This window comes from Dendrobates tinctorius, unplaced genomic scaffold, assembly GCF_039654945.1.
Source record: "Dendrobates tinctorius isolate UK_male_01 unplaced genomic scaffold, ASM3965494v1 ptg000113l, whole genome shotgun sequence".
NCBI classification, from domain to species: domain Eukaryota; kingdom Metazoa; phylum Chordata; class Amphibia; order Anura; family Dendrobatidae; genus Dendrobates; species Dendrobates tinctorius.
In genome coordinates this window covers 1,879,920-1,903,137 of record NW_027361781.1, presented here as the reverse complement: position 1 = coordinate 1,903,137, position 23,218 = coordinate 1,879,920, and the positions used below count along the sequence as shown (strand labels likewise).

At 45.4% G+C, this 23,218-nt stretch overlaps 1 protein-coding gene across 1 annotated transcript; it reads right to left on the bottom strand.

The window, feature by feature from the left end:
- Nucleotides 1–1,248: 1,248 nt before the first annotated feature.
- LOC141100991 (elongation factor 2-like) lies at nt 1,249–23,097 on the bottom strand. The gene is made up of 15 exons (XM_073589768.1): nt 22,945–23,097; nt 19,801–20,015; nt 9,738–9,919; nt 7,857–8,068; nt 7,564–7,745; nt 7,288–7,393; nt 7,086–7,199; nt 4,645–4,783; nt 4,299–4,494; nt 3,958–4,216; nt 3,651–3,758; nt 2,651–3,004; nt 2,266–2,448; nt 2,018–2,150; nt 1,249–1,612 (listed from the first exon to the last, which is right to left on the bottom strand). Exons 1-15 carry the CDS (start codon nt 22,945–22,947, stop codon nt 1,419–1,421), a joined length of 2,580 nt encoding a protein of 859 aa, XP_073445869.1. The 5' UTR covers nt 22,948–23,097; the 3' UTR covers nt 1,249–1,418.
- Between the last annotated feature and the right edge of the window lie 121 nt (nt 23,098–23,218).

Genomic DNA, 23,218 nt, shown 5'->3' with positions numbered 1-23,218 from the left:
TTTTACAGTGAGTACACACAAAAATCCCTATTTTAAGGTCCGGTTTGACATGGGTGTCAAGCAGTCTAGGCCTCTTAGATGCCAGTCTGATTCAGTCTAGTCCCAGACTCAAGTCTTTGCTAGGAATACCAGGGACTCCCTTGACAAATACTGTATTGTCATTGCCTACACGTTTGGCAGTAAGCATCCTAGTGCATCTTCACTCCTGACTTACATTGCCTGGCTGGTGACCTGCTCATCGACACCTCTTGGCATCTGTTTTTGCTGGAAACTCTTCTTCCAGGGTCATTTCTTCCATTCAAGTTACTAAGTCCTTGTTTAGAGAATCTGTCAGTAGGATCAACCCTTCTAAGCCATCTATATTGTCACGTAGGTCTAAAAGTAGACTAAAATGATATCAATATCTGCAATCCAATGTCTTATTTCAGAGAAATCCACATTTTTCTTAATATGTAAATGAGCTAATAAAATCTATGGGCCAGACATAGATCTCCCTGAGAATCTGCCTCCAGAGATTGTAAATGAAAGGTGGCATTATCAGTGTGAGACATGTAATGATTGACAGTGTGCTCTCCATGTCTCTTTTTTTTCCTGATCAAGTAACAAACTAGGATTTCTACCTCCGATATAGTCCAGTCAACCACGTCTCCGCTCTACCATTGAGCACATAAACCCTGATGCCCTTTTGATCAACCTATTTATCATGAACTTTATTTTTGGTGATTACCAGGACAAGTTTATTCTTCATGTTCCTTTACTCCATCCTAAAGTTTTTAGCCTTTTTCACAGTATGGCTAACAACCATTTTTGCTATCCTAGTATGGATCTTAGCCAACCTTTTCCGTTCTAGAAAATATCTACGTGGTCTTCCTTCTTTTCTGGAGTGTGAATTCTGGTCTATTGGCTGTAGCATCAGCAAACCCAATCAGACTTTCTTGTCCCGAGTAACTAATGTTCACAGTCTCAGGATCCAAATCTACATATACTTGACTGTAGAGCTTGGGTCTGAAGATCTGCACCAGGGTCTGTACTCAGACTATGACTTTTTGAAGTTTGAAACCTTGCTAACCAGGGAAAGGGGGGGGGGGGGGGGGGATGAGCCCTGATTAGGCAGCAGTCATATAAAATATCAGGTTTGAAGAAAAAGAAAAATAGCTTTACCGAACGAATACCCCTACTCACGACATGTGGATGTCTGGAGGCATGCTTTAGCGTGCAGCAACCTTACATAGAAATCAAGTGACGATACACATTTATATTTTTTTTATTTTTTCCTTTTTTAGTGTCTTTTTACTTTTCTGTTGAGGGAGGGGGACGATCAATGTGCATGGTGTTCGGATCAGCTGAGAGAAATGGCCTCTTTGTCATGATTTTGGTTTCATCAGAAATGTGGGTCAGATTATATTTAAAGATGATGTTTACAATTTGTCCAAGAAGTTATCCAGCGCTGGGACTCCTTCCTTCAAACCTTTACGTTTCCGGGTTTCTGCCACCACTTGGGATGGGCGAGAAGTGGTATCAAATGGATCTCCAGGCAGGATCTGCCAGTGGTCAAATACACACTGTGGGAAGGCCTGACCTCCAGTGTTGGATCTGAGGTCCGCAGTGAAACCTACAAGAGAAGGCAAAAACACACAAAATATGAAAAAAAAAAAATAATCAGCAGTGCAGATATTCCTTCTCATATTCCATGACTGGCAATGTCTGGAAATCTGCCTCTACAGCCACATATTCTGTCTGCACAACTATGCTGAACATCCAACATATTTCATATGGCTGAAAAGCAATGTTTGACTTTCATTTGTTCAATTTCATAGATTTTTAATTTATTACTTTTGTCAAATTCAAGTTATCTCTGTGACCATTGAGGGCTTTTCTGTCATTAAACAAGGGGAACCAACAATTGTGACAACGTTTGTATATTGGTGAAGGAGCATATCTACTCCCTGTTTGGCATTGACAATAAAAGTTCTGTGTGAAACATCTGAACTGAAAGTCTAGCTATGGAAGAACTCACCAAAGGATTCATTGACAGGGAGATAAGCCTTCACGACAAACATGGGTGTTCCAGTCACCTGAGCCTCCTCAAAGACGTGTCCTCGTTTCCTGTTAAGTACGCCATAGATTCCTCCAACCACCTGCTCTGGGCACTGTGCAAATAAAAAAGGTGACAAGATAGCAAATACTCGCCAACACTTAAACGCTCTAAAACGTATCTGCTGGAGAAATAAGACATGACTGAGGGCTTGATTATCTGAGACCCACCTGAATCTCCACCAGGTAGATAGGCTCCATGAGCCTGGGTTGGGCTGTCAGGGCAGCGGCATACAATACCCTCCTAGCAGTGGGGATGATCTGGCCACCACCACGATGAATTGCGTCAGCATGCAGCGTGACATCGTGAATGTCAAACCTGGCACCCCTCATGTTCTCTTCACATAGAACTCCCTGCACAGAAATATTGAAAAATACTCAGATTTATCAGAAGGGGCAGAACATGTAAAGTTTTAGTGCACGTGTATCTTGCGCCTATCCTCATTGAAGATGAACATTATGCCAATGTAAAACATCCTGCTGGGGTGGAAAAGGCAGGAGAAAGCCAACCTGGGATAGTCATCATGGTCACCTGTCACAAGTGAATGACACAAACCTCCTTGGTGGCCCACTGGAATCCAGCCACAACGCTGTCCTTGATCTCATTCAGGTACTGGACGCCTTTTGTGATGTCAACCAACATGTTGGGTCCGGTTCCATCGGGACCGAAACACCAGATCTTTCTGGCCTCGGCCACATCCCACTCGTACTTTTCTGCCAGATATCGAGCACGCTGCTTCAACTCCTGCCTGGAACTGACGTCTCCCTTGTCGATGTCTTCGGCCAGGCCGTCTGGGAAAGGTCGGGCCTTCATGTACAGACGGTTGTGCTTGTTGGGGGATTTAGATAAGCAGAGTTGGTCGGACTCCTCACCAACAGTCTCCCTGTATGATACAACAGGGTCCGATTTCTGTAATAAAAATGTCAGCGATTACTTTTTTTTCCCAGTCAACCATATTGAGAAGCTGGCACATCTTTCCACTAATTTTAAGAAGTACTCTACAATACTTAATTTCTTCTCTGGTGGCGCTACAGGGGCTTTGAACATTTGTTCGAGTTCCACCCAAAAATCAAATCAGATAACTGAGTGTTCTAACAGTCGGAAATCGTGCAATTGGATATGAACCATTCTACTGAGAGGAACTGTCCAAATAAGAGAAGTCTTAAAGGATTTTTCCCCAGCTTCATAAATGGGTATTGTCAGATAGTGCTTGTTAATACAAGCCATTTTGCAATTTACTGCTTATTAAAATGTTCAGCCGTTCCTAAGATAATACTTTTATTTTGTTTACAGATGGTTGCCATGGAGACCGTCCACTGCTGTTAGACAGAAAAATTAATATCTCAAGAACAGCTACAAATATTAATCAGCAGTAAATTGCAAAGGCGCTTGTTCTTACGAGAACTACACGACAACATCCATCTGTGTAACTGGAAATAACCCTTTATGTTGGAATAATACACAGATTCTTGTAGTAGGACATTTACATGCACACCTTAAAACCAAGGATCAGACCAAACTTTTCATCTGTCTGCAGAAATGACTGGCATGTTACCTTGATGGGGATACATGCATGATCTTCTTCAAGGTCTTTAAGGCAGATTTCTAAATGTAATTCCCCGGCCCCTGCAATGATGTGTTCTCCAGATTCTTCAATTATACACTGAAAACAAAGAAAACAAACTGTAGTTTATGATGGAATTACATGGTCAAATATTCTAGAAAACCGATAAAATGTATCAGCCGAAAGATTAGTTTATGAGATGGACCATCTTTCCCAATCTTTGTTTTTGGAACGATTTTTCCTTCTGTAAAAGCTAAATATAATAATGGGTCCTAGTTCTTGATGGTTCTCCACTTACCTGAACCATAGGATCAGACTTGGCCAGACGTTTCAAGCCTTCTACCAGTTTCGGGAGGTCTGCAGGATTCTTTGCCTCTACAGCGACACGTACGACAGGACTGACGCTGAATTTCATCACCCTCATGTTGTGGGCATGCTCAAAGGTGGTGATTGTTCCTGTCTTCACCAGGAACTGGTCAACTCCGACTAGACCGACTATGTTGCCACAAGGAACATCCTCAATGGGCTCGACGTAACGCCCCATCATAAGGATGGTCCTGCAAGGTGGGAAAGGAGAAGATCCAAGAGCTTAGAAAGTCACCGCATTAAGTAACTGGGACAAGGCAGAGGAGCACTTGCCTCTGAATAGGCTTCAAGTAGAGATCTTCCTTCTTGCCTGGAGTGTAGTTGGGGCCCATAATTCGCACTTTCTGACCGGTTGACACAATTCCAGAAAAGACACGACCAAAAGCGTAGAATCGCCCCTTATCGGACGTGGGAACCATCTTAGAGATGTACATCACCAGGGGACCCTTGGGATCACAGTTTTTCACACCTATACAGAGGGTAAAATATTTCCTTAGATTCAAGATGTAGGAAATTTAGAGCTGTCCTTCTGCGATGGAGGCAAGGTTTTTTTAAATAAAATTTACAAAGGGGTGGACAATCCCTGTTTTTTAGTAAAGGCCACAATGGCCACTCTTACCCAGAGCAACCTCATCATCGGGTGGTCCCTCGTACAGCAGCTCACACCGGTATCTCTGCGCTGTGACCGGGGAGGGTAGGTGGATGGTGATCATCTGTAACAAGGCTTCTCCAGCCGGCAGCCAGCGCCTCATCACGGCCTGCAGCACAGGAAAGCAGCAATATGTTAGTGCCAGAGAGCAGCAGGTCATAACCATAGAGGACAGAAGTCAGAGAGAAAAGTCGTCAGTGTCCACAGAGAGAAAAGAAGAAGAGCTAGAGAATGTTAGAGGATAAAAAAAGAAAATAATTCAGTAAGTGTTAGTGATGCCGGCAGACAAGTGACACATGAAGGCGTTTGTGTAACAGATGTATATTACAAAATGCCTTTAGTATTCTCCAGTTAATGGGGGAGAGAAGAAAAAAAAAATAAAGGGTCCCTGGGGGGGGGGGGCGTATCCTCACCGTTACAACACGTCACAATCTCGGATTTTTGCTTCTGACACTCAAGTGAAGGGAGTGCAGTAGCAGGACCAGGGGTGACTGGCAGCCATGTTTCAGGACCGGTGATTAAAGGATTTCTCCCCTCCACATTGGCAACGCTGATGACGTGCCATCAAAAAGGTGGCAGCACGCCAGCTAAATAAAGTGTGCACGCACCCGATTCCATCGCACAGTTCCTTCCGGCTGTGCAGCATATCGAGAACATGTCATCAGTGACCCTCACCTTCCAATGTGGAAGAGACCGGCATCGGAGAAACCCTTTAATGATGGTGCAGGAGTGATAACTGGCACAGCCTGATCTATAGTGTCAGGTGAGAATATGACCCCCCCCCCATTACACCGCTGCACCCCTATAAGTCGAATATGGTCACACCTTTGTGCTGCCGAATACCAGGGCGACGTCTGCTTACATTTCCCATCCGCGGGCTCTCGGGGGTAACAGGGCCTGAAATAAAATAGCTTCCTGCCTGTCACTAAGGACTTATTATTGCTGTCTTCCTAGGTGAGGGGAGAAAAAAAAATAAAATAAAATTGGACATCCCATAATAATTCCCGGATGTAGATTACTCTGGTTTATTTGGATAATCCTAAATTAATGGCTAAAAGAACATGGAGAGAGGTTGGTTATTGTAGTAACAACACACAGATTAGATCTCCAAGCTGACCGTATGATGTACACAGCTCCAATGCAAACATTTACATCTGCCCCTAATGGTAACCAGTTGACACAAAACTGGGGGGGATCCAAAAACTGCAAACCATAATGAGGGATGGACACGGATGGGAGCTGCATACACAATACGAGAAGATTTTCAGTCAAGGCTATCGCAAAGTTGCTTCATTCTTACTTTAATGAAGGGGAAAAAAACAAAACAAAACACAAAAGCAGCATTCCCCCCATGTAAGAACTATGAAGAATTGTCGTCATTTCCACCCACAAAGATGAATTAGTAATAAAAGTGGTGATTACATAGGAGTGTACAGAGGGGGAGCTGTATACCAAGTGCGGATAATCCGATCACAGAGTAACAGCGCCGCCCCCACCGGCCATCACGGCAGTCTGCTCCATTCATAGATGTCAAGAAAAAGGCCGCAAATTCATTTGAGCAGGGACAGCAGTATGATGTACAGGAGGGGTCCTCTTTGGGAGTGACCACTTTTGAAAGCCCTTTTTATTTCATACCGATCAAAATATTTTACAAAAAAAAAAAAGCCGATTGTGTGTTAACTTCAGAGCTGACCTTGCTATTCTGCTGCTGGACTTACTGTGTCCATATATCATCCACCTGTGGAGAGGCGATAACTTCTTCTTACCAAGAAACTATCAGGTAATCCGTCCTCTGTTTCACGCAGCCCAAACCACAGGCAGCAGGAATCAGATCCTGACTGCACACTTGAAGTCAGGTATATTTTTTTCATCTGAAACATTCGAAAGCTTCAGAGAAAGTATACATATAGATCAGTCTTCTCCCACCTCTGCTGGGAGAAAACGGACGAAAAAGTGTATTTTGGTTTAGGCAGCATGAATCTGGTTCCCTTTAAATTGTACTTAATCCGGAGTTACGTCCTGTATTATACTCCAGAGCTGCACTCAATCTGCTAGAGTCACTGTGTACATACATCACATTCTGAGTTGCCTGGTTTATAATACTTCAGAGCTGCACTGTCTAAAATACAGCCAGCAGAAAAGCAACAGGTAATAAGCATTTGGATACCTCACCACCTTGGGTCAGCTAATACTTTCCATACATCAGACTTGTATAACAATGAAGCTTGTCAGCGTATACAGCCAGAAATGGATGCTGTGAGAGTTCTGCTCTGAAGCCATCAGAATTGTGCAGCTCAGGACTATATAATACAGGCTGTAACTCAATCAGTACTTTATGGCGTCCATAGGTGTTCATACGTATTTAATAGGAGGGTCTGGACCATAGTCTGTCAGTGGAGGAGGACATTTACCTTGAGAAGTTGTTTTCCTTCCTTATCTCTGTCCTCAGCATCCAGCTTGATGTCCAGTTTTTCAACCAACTTGGCAGTCTCCTCTTTCTTAAAGTTCATGATGGCGTCGAATATCTGGAGGGTAAATGGCAGCAAGTGACAAAGTGCCCAGGAGGCGCAGCGCACAATGTGGTGCAGTAGATGCCAACCAGACATCCGTTACCTTGAATATGGGGTCCAGGATGAGCTGGCTAAAGGTGCGCGGCAGCTTCTTTCCGTCAGCATTGGTTGCAGTTTTGCTGAATTTTCCGCATGTAGGATCAAAATACCTGAAGACAAAAGATTAAAGAAAGCGTCATCAGGGTGAAGTCTCTGACCGCTCGCTTTAGGCTCCTACCCACCAAGGCAACTTCTCCACTTCCCCCCTGCTGGTTTCTATGAGATGTATTTATGGCCAGCCCCCTCCATTATCCCTTGAGGTCATTATACCATTACATACTTGTCTCCCCATAATTTCTTCATCATGTCTTCCACTTTCTTTGCTCGCTCTGCTGGAGGGAGCTGGGCCTTCTCGCCTTTGGCGGCAAATTTGGCAACGTACATTTCTGCAAACTGCTTGAGGGTGAAGGCCCAACCGTGCAGACCAGAGCCAAAGCCGACCGTGCCGATCACCGGGTCGATCTACAGATATAAAAGTATGATGGGTATTACAGATGAGGCTGCGGTTTAAGCTGCACCCTACTGGCAGAAACAGGACCCCACAGCGGAGCTAGAAGCCGGAGGTCACCTCACCATGATGTTGCCCATGGGGCCAGATTCTCCCTCCCCGTACGTAGAGATGATGACATTGACGTTCTCCACTATCCTCTGGAAGGTCAGGTACAATTCCTCGGGTTCCAGCTGCAGCTCCAGCAGCGCTCGGTCCATTTTGTTCATCATGAGAACTGGTTTGATCCGTTCAGCAATAGCTTGTCGCAAAACCGTTTCAGTCTGAACGCAAACACCTAAAAACAAAGTAGGCATATAAAAAAAAAAAAACAAACAAACAAAAAACATGGAGGATAAGACATGAGGAGCGTTCACAAATGTGCAAAAATGTAAAGGGATTGGTGAGAAGTACTCATAACTCTAAAGTGCGCGACTCTGAAGAGGGATGGCGCGCGTTCGGTTGAGATTGATAGCTAACCCCTTTGCGACATGCGCCGTACTACTACAGCGCATGTCGCATCTCCCCCTTTGATGTCCCGGCTTCACCGCCGGAGCCCACATGTCAGCTGTTTTGAGCAGCTAACATGTGCCCGCAATAGCCGCGGGTATAAACTAGCTAAATGCCGCTGTCAAACTCTGACAGCGGCATTTAACAAGCGCCTCCGGCCGTCATGCAGGAAATACACTCACCAGTGACCCGCGTCACGTGATCGCGGGTCACCGGTGTGTCTGCAAGACAACCAGAGGTCTTCTTGAGACCTCTATGGTTGTTGATGCCGGATAGCTGTGAGCGCTGACCTCCTCTATGTAGCAGAGGCGATTGAGTTATGGCAGCTAGGCTATTGAAGTATGCCAAAAAGTTTAAAAATTTTTTTAAAAATATTAATAAAAAAAATTACAAAAGTTCAAATCACTCCCCTTCTGCCCCATTCAAAATAAAAAAAACCAAAACAAACCCAACAGACATATTCGGTATCGCCACGTTCAGAATCGCACAATCAATAAGAAAAAAAATAATTAACCTGATAGCTAAACAGCATAGCAAGAAAAAATATTAAAAACGGCAGAATTATGTTTTTTTGGTCACCTCGACACTGCGTTAAAATGCAATAACAGGCAATCAAAAGAACGTATCTGCACCAAAATGGTATTGTTAAAAACGTCAGCGCGGCATGAAAAAAATAAGCCCTCACCCAACCAGAGATCATGAAAAATGGAGACGCTACAGGTATCGGAAAATGGCGCAAAATGTATTTTTTTTTTTTCAACACGGCCATATTGACTGAAAAATTAAAAAAAAGTGATGGCTCTGGGAGTGAAAAACACACGCAAAAACGAAAATGGGATCCGTCGCAAAGGGGTTTCCAGCAATTTCGATTAGCATCCAACCCTACACTGCCCATACACCTTACATATTGAGCACATGGCTGGCAGGCAGACAGCCCCTTTATGGCCACGGATGATCTAGGATTAGCCAATAGCCATCCTTTTCATACAGTAAATTACCAAAAATGAGTTCAAATAATCCTAGGGGGGCTGAATTCTTGACTTAAAGGGGATGTTCACTACTCAGATAGTGATAACTGATCCATGAAATAAGTCATCAACATTAGATCGGTGGGGTCCGACGTTGGCTTGCAGGTCCGGCAGTGGCCAGATGTAAACAGCGTGTGGAGTCGGGATAGCACAGCTCCGTGTACCGTGCCAACATAGTTCTCAAATGGAAAAGATCAATTTCTATTGAAGTGAATGTAATCTGAGTGCAGCAAGTAATAAGAACATGGCGGGCTGGCTGGAATAATGACAAGGACAGAAGGAGATTGTGGGAGTTCCCAGGAAAGGTGTCAAGTGTACGATCACTAGGAGCGACGGACAAAGGGTGCCGTGGCCCCAAGTGCAGAGAAGGAGAGATACGGGACCCTTGAGGGGTGTCTTGAACGGGATCAGCTGAGCAGCACATCTTACCTGATACACAGTCCACGACCACAAGTGCGCCGTCTGTAACACGGAGTGCGGCCGTCACTTCTGATGAAAAGTCCACGTGCCCGGGGGAATCGATCAAGTTTATAAGGAAACCAGAGCCATCCTTGCACTGTTTGATAAAAGCCAAGTCGTTGTCTGATAACTCGTAGTACATGGAGATCGCCCTACAGAGAAAACACAAGAGCCTGATGAGAGCAGCACCCACGCACGGGGCAGAATACCGAGATATCCAGCATTCTGTTATAGACGCTGGACCTCCGTTCTCCATATTATTAATTCAGCCAAAAGGGCACAGAGATGTGGCATTGGCACAAAGAATGAAGTGTACAGGGCACAATGTAAGGATGTAACGGGATAAATCTGGAAAACACAGAAATCATGCGGCAAAGAAGAAACAGTAATGATGGCCAGTCCCCTCTCGTACACTGTCCAAATGTGATGAATATGGGGGCGACTCTTCCCTGCCAGATTACGTAAAGTAACCGACAGGTAGAACTATAAAAACTTATAAGTTGCCATCAGAGATGGCCAACAGCATCTTACTCTTTCCTCTACATCAAAAATCTAACCAGAGCTTTGGGTAGCATCAAGAAAGACCACAGGTGGTCAGACCAACTATTGAGGATGTTTGAGCACCCTAAACGGGGTATTCCCCCATTACCATTGAGGAATATGTTCAGCTAGTTCTTTTAAAAATAAGCAATTTTGTAATTTACTGCTTATTAAAATTTGCAGCCATTCTTGAGATAAACAATTCTTTTATTTCTTGCTACCCTGGAGACCAACCACTGCAGCTAGACAACAGTGCAGCGCTTACAAGCTCTTTTCTGTTGCACCCATGAGCAGCATTGCACGTTGGCTAGGATCGCAAGAGGATGCAGTTACCCCTCTATTCCCGGCATAGTTTCTGCGCAGTAACAGCATGCACCCGCCATCTTGGCCACCTTGTGAGCCCTACCCAGATTCTGTTTTTAGCAACGGTGGTCGGTCTCCAAGGCAACTAGCTGTTAACAGAAAAAAAAAAAAGTGTTAATATCTCAAGAACGGCTACAAGTTTTAACCCCGTCATGACCCAGCCTATTTTGACCTTAATGACCTGGCCATTTTTTGCAATTCTGACCAGTGTCCCTTTATGAGGTAATGACTCTGGAACGCGTCAACGGATCCTAGCGATTCTGAGATTGTTTTTTCGTGACATATTGGGCTTCATGTTAGTGGTAAATATATGTCGATAATTTTTGTGTTTACTTGTGAAAAAAATGGAAATTTGGTGAAAATTTAGAAAGTTTCGCAATTTTCAAATTTTGAATTTTTATTCTGTTAAACCAGAGAGTTATGTGACACAAAATAGTTACTAAATAACATTTCCCACATGTTTACTTTACATCAGCACAATTTTGGAAACAAAATTTTTTTGTTAGGAAGTTATAAGGGTTAAAAGTTGACCAGCGATTTCTCATTTTTACAACACCATTTTTTTTTAGGGACCACATCACATTTGAAGTCACTTTGAGGGGTCTATATGGCAGAAAATACCCAAAAGTGACACCATTCTAACAACTGCACCCCTCAAGCTACTCAAAACTACATTCAAGAAGATTAACCCTTCAGGTGCTTCACAGGAACTAAAGCAACGTGGAAGGAAAAAAATGGACATTTTAATTTTTCCAACAAAAATTTTCTTTTAGCCTCAGTTTTTTCATTTTCACATGGGCAACAGGATAAAATGGATCCTAAAATTTGTTGGGCAATTTCTTCTGCGTACATCGATACCTCACATGTGGTCATAAACCACTGTTTGGGCGCACAGCAGGGCTCAGAAGGGAAGAAGCGCCATTTAACTTTTTGAATGGAAAATATGCTGGAATATTTAGCGGTTGCCATGTCGTGTTTGGAGAGTCCCTGTGTGTCTAAACACTGGAGCTTCCCCACAAGTGACCCCATTTTGGAAACTTGGCCCCCCAAGGAACTTATCTAGATGGGGGTTCAAAGTGCTCACTACACAAGTGCTTCACAGAAGTTTATAAACGCAGAGCCATGAAAATAAAACATCTTTTTTTCCCCCTCAAAAAATGATTTTTTTTAGCCCACAATTTTTTATTTTCACAAGGGTAACAGGATAAATTCGACCCCAAAAGTTGTTGTCCAGTTTGTCCTGAGTACGCTGGTACCCCATGTGTGTGTGTGTGGGGGGGGGGACCACTGTTCGGGCACACGTTGGGGCTCGGAAGGGAAGTAGTGACATTTTGAAATGCCGTCTTTGATGGAATGGTCTGCGGGCGTCATGTTTGCAGAGCCCCTGATGTGCCTAAACAGTAGAAACTCCCCACAAGTGACCCCATTTTGGAAACTAGACCCCCCAAGGAACTTATCTAAATGTGTGGTGAGCACTTTGAACCCCTAAGTGCTTCACAGAAGTTTATAACGCAGAGCTGTGAAAATTTAAAATCATTTTTTTTCCACAAAAATAATTCCTTTAGCCCCCAATTTTTTATTTTCCCAAGGATAACAGGAGAAATTAGACCCCCAACGATGTTGTGCAATTTTTCCTGAATACACTGATACCCCATATGTGGGGGTAAACCACTGGTTGGGCACACGTCGGGGCTCGGAATGGATGGAGCACTGTTTGACTTTGAACGCAAAATTGGCTGGAATAAATGGTGGCGCCATGTCACGTTTGGAGACCCCGTGATGGGCCTAAACAGTGGAAACCCCTCAATTCTAACTCCAACCCTAACCCCCAACACACCCCTAACCCTAATCCCAACTCTACCCCTAACCACAAGCCTAACCCTAATCTTAACCCTAATGGAAAAATAAAAATATTTTCTTTATTTTATTATCTGTGCCTGCCTATGGGGGTGATAAGGGGGGGGGGTTACTTTTTTTTTTTTTTTTTTTTTCATATTTCGAAATCAAAATGATCAAAATGAATGAATCTGCAGCTGGCAGATTCCGGGGGGTGCACTGTGCATGCGCCCGCCCTTTTCCAAGATGGCGGCGGGACACCCAGAGGGACATGGGAGGTGCGGGGGGGGGGGGGGAATTGGAAGGCGGAGGGAAGGGGAGCAGATGCTAACGGCCTCGTCAGTCGGTGGTGGTGGTAGTGGGGTGTTGGATCTCGGGCTCCAGCCATGTCAGATGTTATTGCAGCATTGGTCATGGCTGGATTGTAATATTTCACCAAACTTCATTGGTGAAATATTAGAATCGTTCTGATAACAGCCACTCAGAGCGATCGTAGCCATGGGGGGCTAAGCCACGCCCCCTGGGGTGAAGCACAAAGGGTCCTGTGTGCGGGTCGGGTGACCTTTCAGTGACCCCGGTCACCCAACCCGCAGGGGGGCTATTAATTCATGACACCACATAGGGGTCATGGGTCGGATTGGCACCGACTTTCATGACGCCTACGAGATGTAAAAGGTCGGGAAGGGGTTAATAAGTAGTAAATTGCTTGTATTTACAAGTACTATCTGGCAATATCCATTTTTGAAGATGGGAATAGCCCCTTTAATGAGCTCGGAATTGAAGATTACTTTTACATCTATAGGCAAGAGGCGCTACGGATTGGGGTGAGGGGGAGCCAGGCTGAACTATAATCATTTTCCTGAACATGTGAAGGTCCTCTGCCTCCAGAGCTGGTGGGATTTAGGATTCCTGCAGTCCTGAGAGCAGACATTTCTGGGCATGGAGATTAGTACAAGTGTCCCTGGCAGAATGGGTTGGACCAGGACAGGCAGAGCAGTGTACGATTAGTTATTCCGTCTGATATTGGACACACGAGCCCCCAGATTGTGAAATTTGTTCTGTAAATGAAGGCAGAGTCTAAAAATACCCTCAGCTTATTGCCTTGGACTCCGTTCCTTTGCCGGCACAGGGCAGCTACAAAAATAAAGTCACAAGAGCGAAATGTATCCTTGCGATGGAGACACCTAATCCTACAGCATAGGGGAGGGTGAAGCCCTCCTGACTCAGCAGCTCGTCCACAGAGAAGTCCTCCATCCACTATACTGCGCTAGGCTGAAACGTGTGTGAACGAATAACCCAGCGCGCCATGACACTTCTACAATACAGAAAGGAAATGCATAAATAGCAACTCCAAAAAAAGGAGCCGTCAATGTTTCATATAGTGCTTGAGCAACATGTATAACGAACTCACCACTCCGCTGCGCCCGGTATATGACTATAGACGGGGACACGGTCACGTGAAATAATACATACACATACCCGAGAAGCAAGTAATAAAAGATGGAAATCTGCTCAACATTTTGTGCACACAGCCCCTAAGCAGCTCTATGTGTTGCTATGGTTGCAGACTACAGTCAAACCATATGTAGTCAGATTAAAGGGATTGGCTATGCAATCACAAAATGATTGTTGGGAGCCTGAACTCCGGAATCCCCATCTACCTCAAGAATAATGGAGGACAAACACTCCAGCCCCCTGCAAAGTTAATCTTCAGCACAGGCAGCCATTGCCGGTGGCAGAGACCAGAGCCGGCAGAAGCTCCCTGCATTGCAGATAGCCTGCTGGGCAGAAAAGAAATAACGTGAAGCGGATCATGTGTGGCCTATGAGATACCATTAGGTAGCAATTACCCTTTAGACACTCATGTGTTACTTAGGGCCCCATCACACACAGCGATTCACCAGCGATCCCGTCAACAATATCAACGTGTAAGGATCGTTGGGGAGTCGCTACATGATCACTGGCGAGCTGTCAAACAGGCAGCTTCACCAGCGATCAGCACCAGCGACGCCGAGCGCGCGGCATCGCTGTGTACGTTAGTTACCAGCGCGCTGATGCAGGGAGCTGGTAACTAAGGTACACATCGGGTTTCTAAGGGACGTGCGTCACTTAGAAACCCGATGTGTACCTTAGTTACCAGCTCCATGCATCAGCACGCTGGTAACTAAGGTACAGATCGGGTTTCTAAGCACAACGCCGTGCTTAGAAACCCTGCGTTTACCTTAGTTACCAGCTGATCGCTGGTCTCCCGCCTGTCACACGCAGCGATGCGTGCTGGCCAGCGGGAGACCAGCGACCAAAAAAATGTCCAGGGCTTTCCAACAGCGATCCCGGCAGGGGGGCCGGTCGCTGATCACTGTCACACACAGCGATCTCGCTGGTGAGATCGCTGTTACGTCACAAAACTTGTGACTCAGCAGCGATCTCGCTAGCGAGATCGCTATGTGTGACGGGGCCCTTAGTCACCCCGTGACCCCTGCTCTGCCGCTCCGACAGTCACCCCGTGACCCCTGCTCTGCCGCTCCGACAGTCACCCCTGCTCTACTAGTCTGTAGGCTACACAGGTCTACAAAAAAAATATTCTTTGTAATCAGCGCAGGAGACTTTGTACTTTTCTGACTCGTCTTTTTGTCCCGATTTCAAAAATGTATATAGTTTATCTGTAGCATGTATAATTTTCATGGAGCAGCATCATCAATAATGTCTGTAAAGCGCTGTGGAATTAATGGCGCTATATAAATTAGTAAAATAAATTATTATAAGGTATAGGAAATATACTGGCGACATTAAGAAAATAGTAATCTACATACCAAAAAGAAAAAATACTTCCTTACAAAACAGTTTTTATTGAACCAAAATAATTTCACATGCAAAATAGAAACCAAAATATGAGCAGAAATTAAAAGTGCTTGACATTAGTCTATATCTTTGTACCGTGTTAGCCAGTAGATAGAAAAATATTCAGGATTGAGAGTCCTCAGTAGTTGATACCTTTTAATGGCTAACTGAAAAGATGGTAACACATTGCAAGCTTTCGAGACTACTCAGGTCTCTTCATCAGGCTAGACTAATACAAAATCTGAAGTCACATATTTATGCACAATACAGCCTAGAAAAAATGCAATAGATAAGACAAGTGACGTGAAGCAGAACTATCAATATGGGAGAGGGAGAAACATAAATATAAACATTGGACCAGTTCATAGATAAGGAGTCCGGATGTTTTATAGTCCTCTGATTGGGGTCTCCTAATGTGTTGTGATGCCCCCACACTGTTTTAAAAGGAAATTCCTTAATTGATGTAAAAAGACATAAATCCATGCGACACATTCATTCCAGCACTGAGTGTGTCAATTTTATGACGAACTCACATTTGTGCACTTCACATGTGTTTTTAATCCATTTTTTCCTTGCTTAGCATGGTTTGGGAGACCCCACCCCTCTCCTGTGTGAGGTGTACAAAAGAGCTGTCTCAGACCATAAGCCCACACTGTGGAGCAGCCTGTCTGAATCCTGTTCATGTCAAGACACTGTTCAGATGTTCAGGTATTAAATACATTAGATAGGGACTGCTTCGACACGGGTTACCTTGACGTTGGTGAGGCAGCTTGGTATACGTTTTTTTGCAAAAAAACATATCGACTAAATACCCTGTATTTGTTGTTCAGCACTTGCTGATTACTGCCATATTTTTGGCTGCAGAGAATTTTTGCAAATCTGCCATTCTATGTTCTCTTGTTATAACTTTCAGAGACATGCGGCATCCAAGACACTGGCATGCACTTAGTTTCTCAACACCTTCAACAAATTCTGGAGATTTTTATTTTCCTAAGAAGTTTTCACAGATCCACTTGAAGCTTTTCAAAGATCTCAATTCCTTATCATGTAGAGTTCCTTCAGAGAGCTTATGAGAGATGATGTGTCTGATCTGACGACCAACAAATCCCCCTTCCTTCAGTTTTGCTGGTGAAATGCTGGAGGATTTCTGTGAAATATACTGGAACCCTTGTGAATTTGTCTTTGCCATGGCTTTCACAAAGTTTTTAACCAATCCCAACTTTATATGTAGTGGAGGAAGAAAGATTGTTGTTGGAGCAACTAGAGGATTATGCTGAACAATGTCTCTACCTGGAGCACAGATGTTTCTCTATCCCCAATCACGATGAACATAATGCTCCACTGTATTTCTACTATCCCATATACACAAGAAGCAACAGTCTTTTGTGAAACCTCCTTGCATCCCCATTAGCAGACCAATCACTTTCAAATCTCCACAGATATTCCACTGATGATGCTTATATTATATAGCATCCAAAACAACTGACAGATTTTCATAACTTGCCTTTTAGATGACATAAGTGAGCAATAGGGATTGATGGTTTCATATTTCCATTGTGAAGTAACACTGCTTTCAAACTTCTCTGGGATGAGTCAATAAACAATCGCCAATCTGCAACAAAATCCTCTGGATTCAGTTCTTCAGAGAGGCCATTCACATTGTTACAGTGCACCTTTGGTCCATCAACTGTGAAAAATTGTGTTAAAGTGTTACTTCTGTTTCAGTAATAACACACTGACATCATGAAGAAGATTCTTCTGTTTCAACCTAAATGCAAGAATTTCCGCTTTATCTTTTGACATGAAAGGTCTCTGATGAGATCATTTAATTCATGTTGAGTAAAGCGTTCTGGCTGCTCAGCTGCTCCATCAGGTACATACTCCTCTTGACTTGAGGTCTCCATGTCTTCGCCAGTAGCTTCAACTCCATAGTCTTCCTATTCTACTTCATTTTCATCCAATCTAGACAATGGTGGTAGAGGAACTGGCAAGGTGCCATCATGTGGAACTGGCCTAATTGCAGATTCAAGTTCAGGGTAATCTTATGTCTGTTCTTTGTAGAAAAGCCCTTCAGTTTGACAAAACAAAAGTAGCAGTCATCACTATGATTTTTGGGTTCTCTCCAAATCATGGGAACAGCAAATGTCATCGCCACTTTCTTCATATTCAACCAGTCACAAAGACCATTTAAACAACCTGAGCATATCGCATGAGGGGTCCAGCTTTTGTCTTGATCACCAACTGGACACTTAAAGTACATCTGGTGCATCTTTTTAATATCATGAGTGACTGAACGTACTTGGCCTTTTGGTGTAAAAGAACCACACACATAGCAGAATCTGGACGACTGATACGCTGTCGGGCATTTTTCTCCTTTAAATCAGATCAAACAGTAGAGTAAGTTCAGTTCAATGGTGGTGACACACTAAAAAAAGCGATGAGCCGACAGACTATATGTAGATATTTCCCCAGAGATGACAGAGGCAACTTGTATTTACATAGTTAACAAGGCCAAAAAAAAAAAAAAAAAAGGCAGCCATCCATCCAGTTCAGCCTATATGCCGTCAGAATAAATCCCCAAATCTACGTCCTTGTGAAGAATCTAATAACTGTAAGATACAATGTTGTTACGCTCCAGAAAGACATCCAGGCCTCTCTTGAACTCCTCGACTGAGTTGGCCATCACCACCTCCTCCAAACGCAATGTGTTGCATTTTGTTGCAGTTGCCGCACCATCAAAACGACACATGCGGAGGCATCGGCATGGCCTGCGTACCCAATGCTAAAGATAGGGTACGAAGGCTGCATGCCGACGTAGGCGGAGCTGACCGGAGGTGCGGCAGTGAGCGGAGCTTCATGGAGGAAGTCTGCAGCCCTCCGCAGCTCTGCCATACGCTAGTGTGAAACTAGCCTAAATAATCCTAATTTTCCTAATCTCACTGGGTATTGTAGTTTCCCCTTCCACTTTATTAATTTTGTTGCCCTCCTTTGTACCCGCTCTAGTTCCATTATATCCTTCCTGAGCATTGGTGACCAAAACTGAACACAGTACTCCATGTGCGATCTAACCAGAGATTTGTACAGAGGCAGTATAATGCTCTCATCCTGTGTATCCAGACCTCTTTTAATGCACGCCATGATCCTAAGAACTGATCAGAACCTTTAGGCTATGTGCCCACGTTGCGTTTTTGAAGCAGAATATTCCTGAGTGGAAACGCACACCCTCTTCCCGGGAAAACGCATGTGTTTTATGTAGCGCTTTCCTATGCGTTTTTGCAATACAATTGTATGTATGCAGAAACGAGTGCGTTTCTGCAAAATCAATCAACATGCTGCGTTTTTTTCCGCTAAGCGTTTCCGCAGCGGAAAAAAAGGCACCATTAGCACAACATGTGCGGATTCAATTATGATTATATGGGATGCTTTTCTTAAGCGTTTCTGCGGCAGAAACGCGAGTCTAAAAGCGCCGCGGAAACGCTTAAAAAAAACGCAACGTGGGCACAGCCTTAGAACGGATTTTCTTGGAGATAATTTGGTAGTTAACTATATACAGTTGTGAGGTAAACGGGTCAGCCTATTCCTTACAGATGAACATTTGCAGGCAGGCAGTTTCTCAGTGATATTGGCCGCTTTCACGTTCTCCCTCTGTGGAGACCCTCACTCAGTTACACCTCAGTGGCTGAGCGGTTTTCTTCCCTCTGAGGCGACCTTGCCCTCCCAGAAATGCAGTGAAAATCCTCTCACAATGGCGGCTGTCCGCTGCCTTCCCTTCTATCTCCCTGTGGCAGGGCTCAGATCCCTGTAGACGCCTGTCTCCTGTCAGTGTCTCACATACCAGTCCTTGCTGCCATCACCATCCCTTTCTGACTGAAATCTTACCGCCTCATAACCGCTCCTCCCCATAACATGTGACTTTCCGAGAAGCAGTCATTGGCTGACTGCACTGTCAATACTACTTCCCATAAAAATCACTAAAACCTTTACTGATGTTGTCCCTGTAGGAAAATTCACAATTAAGACAAGCAAAGAATAGGGAATAACATAGGAAAAACCATAAACATTGAAAACGCAGAAATAACGTAATAACAAAAATACTTCTCTCTCAGAAACTTTATGTGATAGAGCAAAACTAAGCACATCAGACTCCATAAAACAGACAGATTACCATTGCTGATGATTTTTTTTTTATGTTGACCAGTGAATTATCAATAAAAGGGGCAAAAGTAAATAAAGTCACACAAGCCTACAGCATCTGACTACACAGGGTTCGTTTCTACACTGTAACCATGGAGACACAGCCGTAACCACGGTGACACACAGCTCAGCAGTGGAGCTGTAGACACGACACAATAAAAGATTTTTAATCAGCTCTATTGGAAAAACAGGGGCAAACAAAAGTAGGAAAGCCTCAGCAGAACGGGGCAGGGCTGGACTGACCGCACTTGGAAGAACTTACGTAGACTTAATGGTGATGCAGCGTTCTTGTTCGTCTTTGCGCGTGTCTGTGAAACGCGTTTCTCCGGCTCGGGCAGAAGCAATGATGCCGGCTTTGCACACCAAAGAGTCAGTCAGGGTGGATTTGCCGTGGTCGACGTGAGCTATCACAGACATGTTTCTTATGTTGGACTTTTTGTCCATGATCGCTCGGATCTGGTCTACGGTGAAGTTCACCTGTCATGGAGGCAAAATGGAAGTTAGTGTTCAGGAGAAACTAAAACTACGTTTCTCTGCAAAACACGCGGTCAGAGAGACAATATGGAGGACACTCTGCCTCACCAAGAGATCCTTCACCATCCATAGGGGACCCCTATAAAGATCCCATCTGATCTTCAGTGGCATGAGGAGCAGAAGTGAGTACACCCGGCAGCCACTTACTCCACAATATACCCATCTGGAGAATTTGCGCCAAACCCATTTCAACAGCGTACAACAATGTGATTCATTGCAGACCCTCTAAGAAACGAGTAGGTCCCCTCGTAAACCTTACCCCACCACCTCTGAGCCAGGAGGCTGAAGGGTCAAGACTTCTGCTGAAACACAGGGACCCATCATGCCACAGTCTTTACCTAAATGGAAGTTTCACCCACATATTGGAGCTGTATAGGAAGGGCCCAGGGGCACCCTATAAACCCCCCACCCAATATCTGAGAGGGGCATCCAAAAAGAGCAACATCAGGAAAAAAAAAAGGATCCCTGTGGCAACAAACACATACGCGGTGACATGAGTAATGAGGAGCCGAGTGATTACACTGCAGACATCGGACTGCCAATACACACATTCACAGGAGACTGTGCGTACGTGACCACACCCCGGACCCCCAGACAGCCCCATACACATTAGATGGCTGGCAGTTGAACTAAGCTTCGGCTGATCATTTGGCAGTCGGCCATCCCCGCCGTCTCTCCTGCACACAGGAGCATGCGCTCAGTGCAATACATCTGGAAAAACAATGCAATTGGCAGTCTGAAATCGGCATCTCTCCCACCATTAGTTGGCCGGAGCCCCCATACACCTTATACCAAGGGTCCTCAAATTACGGCCCGTGGGCCACATGCGGCCCGCCAAGGACATTTATCCGGCCCCAGGGCCGGTAGACATTGCACTTGACTACAGTTCAATGCCGGCGGGCCCTGTAATCGCAGGTGGAACGACGAGGCGGCGAGGGAAGGCGATGCGCGGCCCTCTGTATGCAGCACAGACGATGTGATTGTCACCACACTGCCCGCACGGCCTGATAACGTCACGCCGCCTGTGCCAGAAGAAGACGGAGTTGAGCGAGCGCCTCTTCAGAGCAGCAGGGGACATAGGCGAGTCTTGGCTTTTGTTTGTTTTTTTAACACTGGGTCCGATCTATCATGCCAATTGGGGAGCTATGCTGCCTGTTGGGGACATTTACCTGCCTACTGGGGACTCGCACCACACCAGTCTGTGCCTGAGCTACAAGTGGAGTTCCGCCAATATGGGCCATGATCAGGCTGCATTGATGGGCAGTGCAGTCTGTATGTCTCTGTGTGGGCTATTTTATTGCTGCTATATTGTTTTTGTAGCGCTGTATATATGTTGGTATTTTACTAATAGCAATTTGGAATCCCTAGGAAGCAATGATACCAAATACGGAACGGGACATTGACCTTCTCATTAGCCAGAAGCAGGCCCAGAGGTCCCATTGAAATAGCGGCAAGTTTGCCGATTTAACTTTACTTATTCTGGCCCACAGCACGACACCATCAAGGGGCAGGATGACGTCACTATACTGACGCGTGAGTACAGCCAGACCACAGGAAGCCTAATGAGGTCACCGCTCACGGGGGGGGGGGGGGGGGGAGACATGTGCGGAGAGCAAGGGGCTTATCTCTTTATTGGCACAAACAGGGCACTATTATCACACAAAGGCACAGAGAGGGGGCATAAACACCAGAGGCACAGACACCATGTAATGTATATACACAGTGAGTGCAGCTCTGGGGTATAATACAGGATATAACTCAGGATCAGTAATGTATGTACACAGTGACTGCACCAGCAGATTAGTGAGTGCAGCTCTGGGGTATAATACAGGAGGTAACTCAGGATCAGTAATGTATGTACACAGTGACTGCACCAGCAGAATAGTGAGTGCAGCTCTGGGGTATAATACAGGATATAACTCAGGATCAGTAATGTATGTACACAGTGACTGCACCAGCAGATTAGTGAGTGCAGCTCTGGGGTATAATACAGGAGGTAACTCAGGATCAGTAATGTATGTACACAGTGACTGCACCTGCAGAACAGTGAGTACAGCTCTGGGGCATAATACAGGAGGTAACACAGGAACAGTAATGTAATGTCTGTACACAGTGATTGCAGCAGCAGAATAGTAAGTGCAGCTCTGGAGTATAATACAGGATCTGTAATGTAATGTATGTACACAGTGACTGCACCAGCAGAATAGTGAGTGCAGCTCTGGAGTATAATACAGGATGTAACTCAGGATCAGTAATGTAATGTATGTACACAGTGACTGCACCAGCAGAATAGTGAGTGCAGCTCTGGAGTATAATACAGGAGGTAACTCAGGATCAGTAATGTAATGTATGTACACAGTGACTGCACCAGCAGAATAGTGAGTGCAGCTCTGGAGTATAATACAGGATAAGTGATGTAATTGATAGTGTGTTCAGCCCTGCCTGATGTCTCCACCCGCTGTCAGTCACGGGGCCCCTGGTGTACCTGCTGGCAGTGCACCTGGTCGTCTGTGGGAGCAGCGGGTTAGTAATGTGATCAGTGAGGAGTCGGGTCATTGCTGCCATCACACAGTGACATCATTAGCAGAGACAGGTGAGGACGGAGCCGGGCAGTGCAGCCAGCAGTGTGTGGGACAGACAGCCGCCACTTCTGCTCCCTCCAGGGCTCCCCTGCAATGTCAGGGCCCCGCACCCCTCCGGCCCCGCTCAGCTGCTGCAGTGCAGACAGACATGACAGCTGATCCCAGTATAAAATGGCCGCATCCCAGGCGGCGGAGCGCGGGGAGTCCGGAGCCTTCTCTCTCCCCGCATTTCCCTGCTCCGGTGAGTCTCCGCCATGCTGTGACACGGCCGCCTCTCCGCCAGGACTCACCATGGTGGCGGATGTCTCCGGATTCCCCGGGCAGAGCGATGCAGGAGCCGCCTCACAGCTGGAGGACTCGGGAGGAAGGAGGCGGAGCGATGCCTTCACTCAGAGACTAATGCGCAATGGCTGCTGGGAAAAAGGGGTGAGACGGAGACTGGCGGACACTGTATCCATGACAACCTGACGCAGCCTCCGCTGCAGAGTGGGACCGTCAGCTGCCGCAGCCTGTGCGCGGGGGATGACGGGAGTGGCGGTGTGTGCACTGCTGCAGAATCTCCCC

Bases quoted from the DNA above. Each gene is read 5' to 3' on its own strand.
- LOC141100991 (XM_073589768.1), bottom strand. The intron at 4,217-4,298 runs GCAAGTGCTCCT...CCCACCTTGCAG, and splicing joins TACTTGAAGCCTATTCAGAG to GACCATCCTTATGATGGGGC. The intron at 1,613-2,017 runs GTGAGTTCTTCC...CTTCTCTTGTAG, and splicing joins CCCTGTCAATGAATCCTTTG to GTTTCACTGCGGACCTCAGA.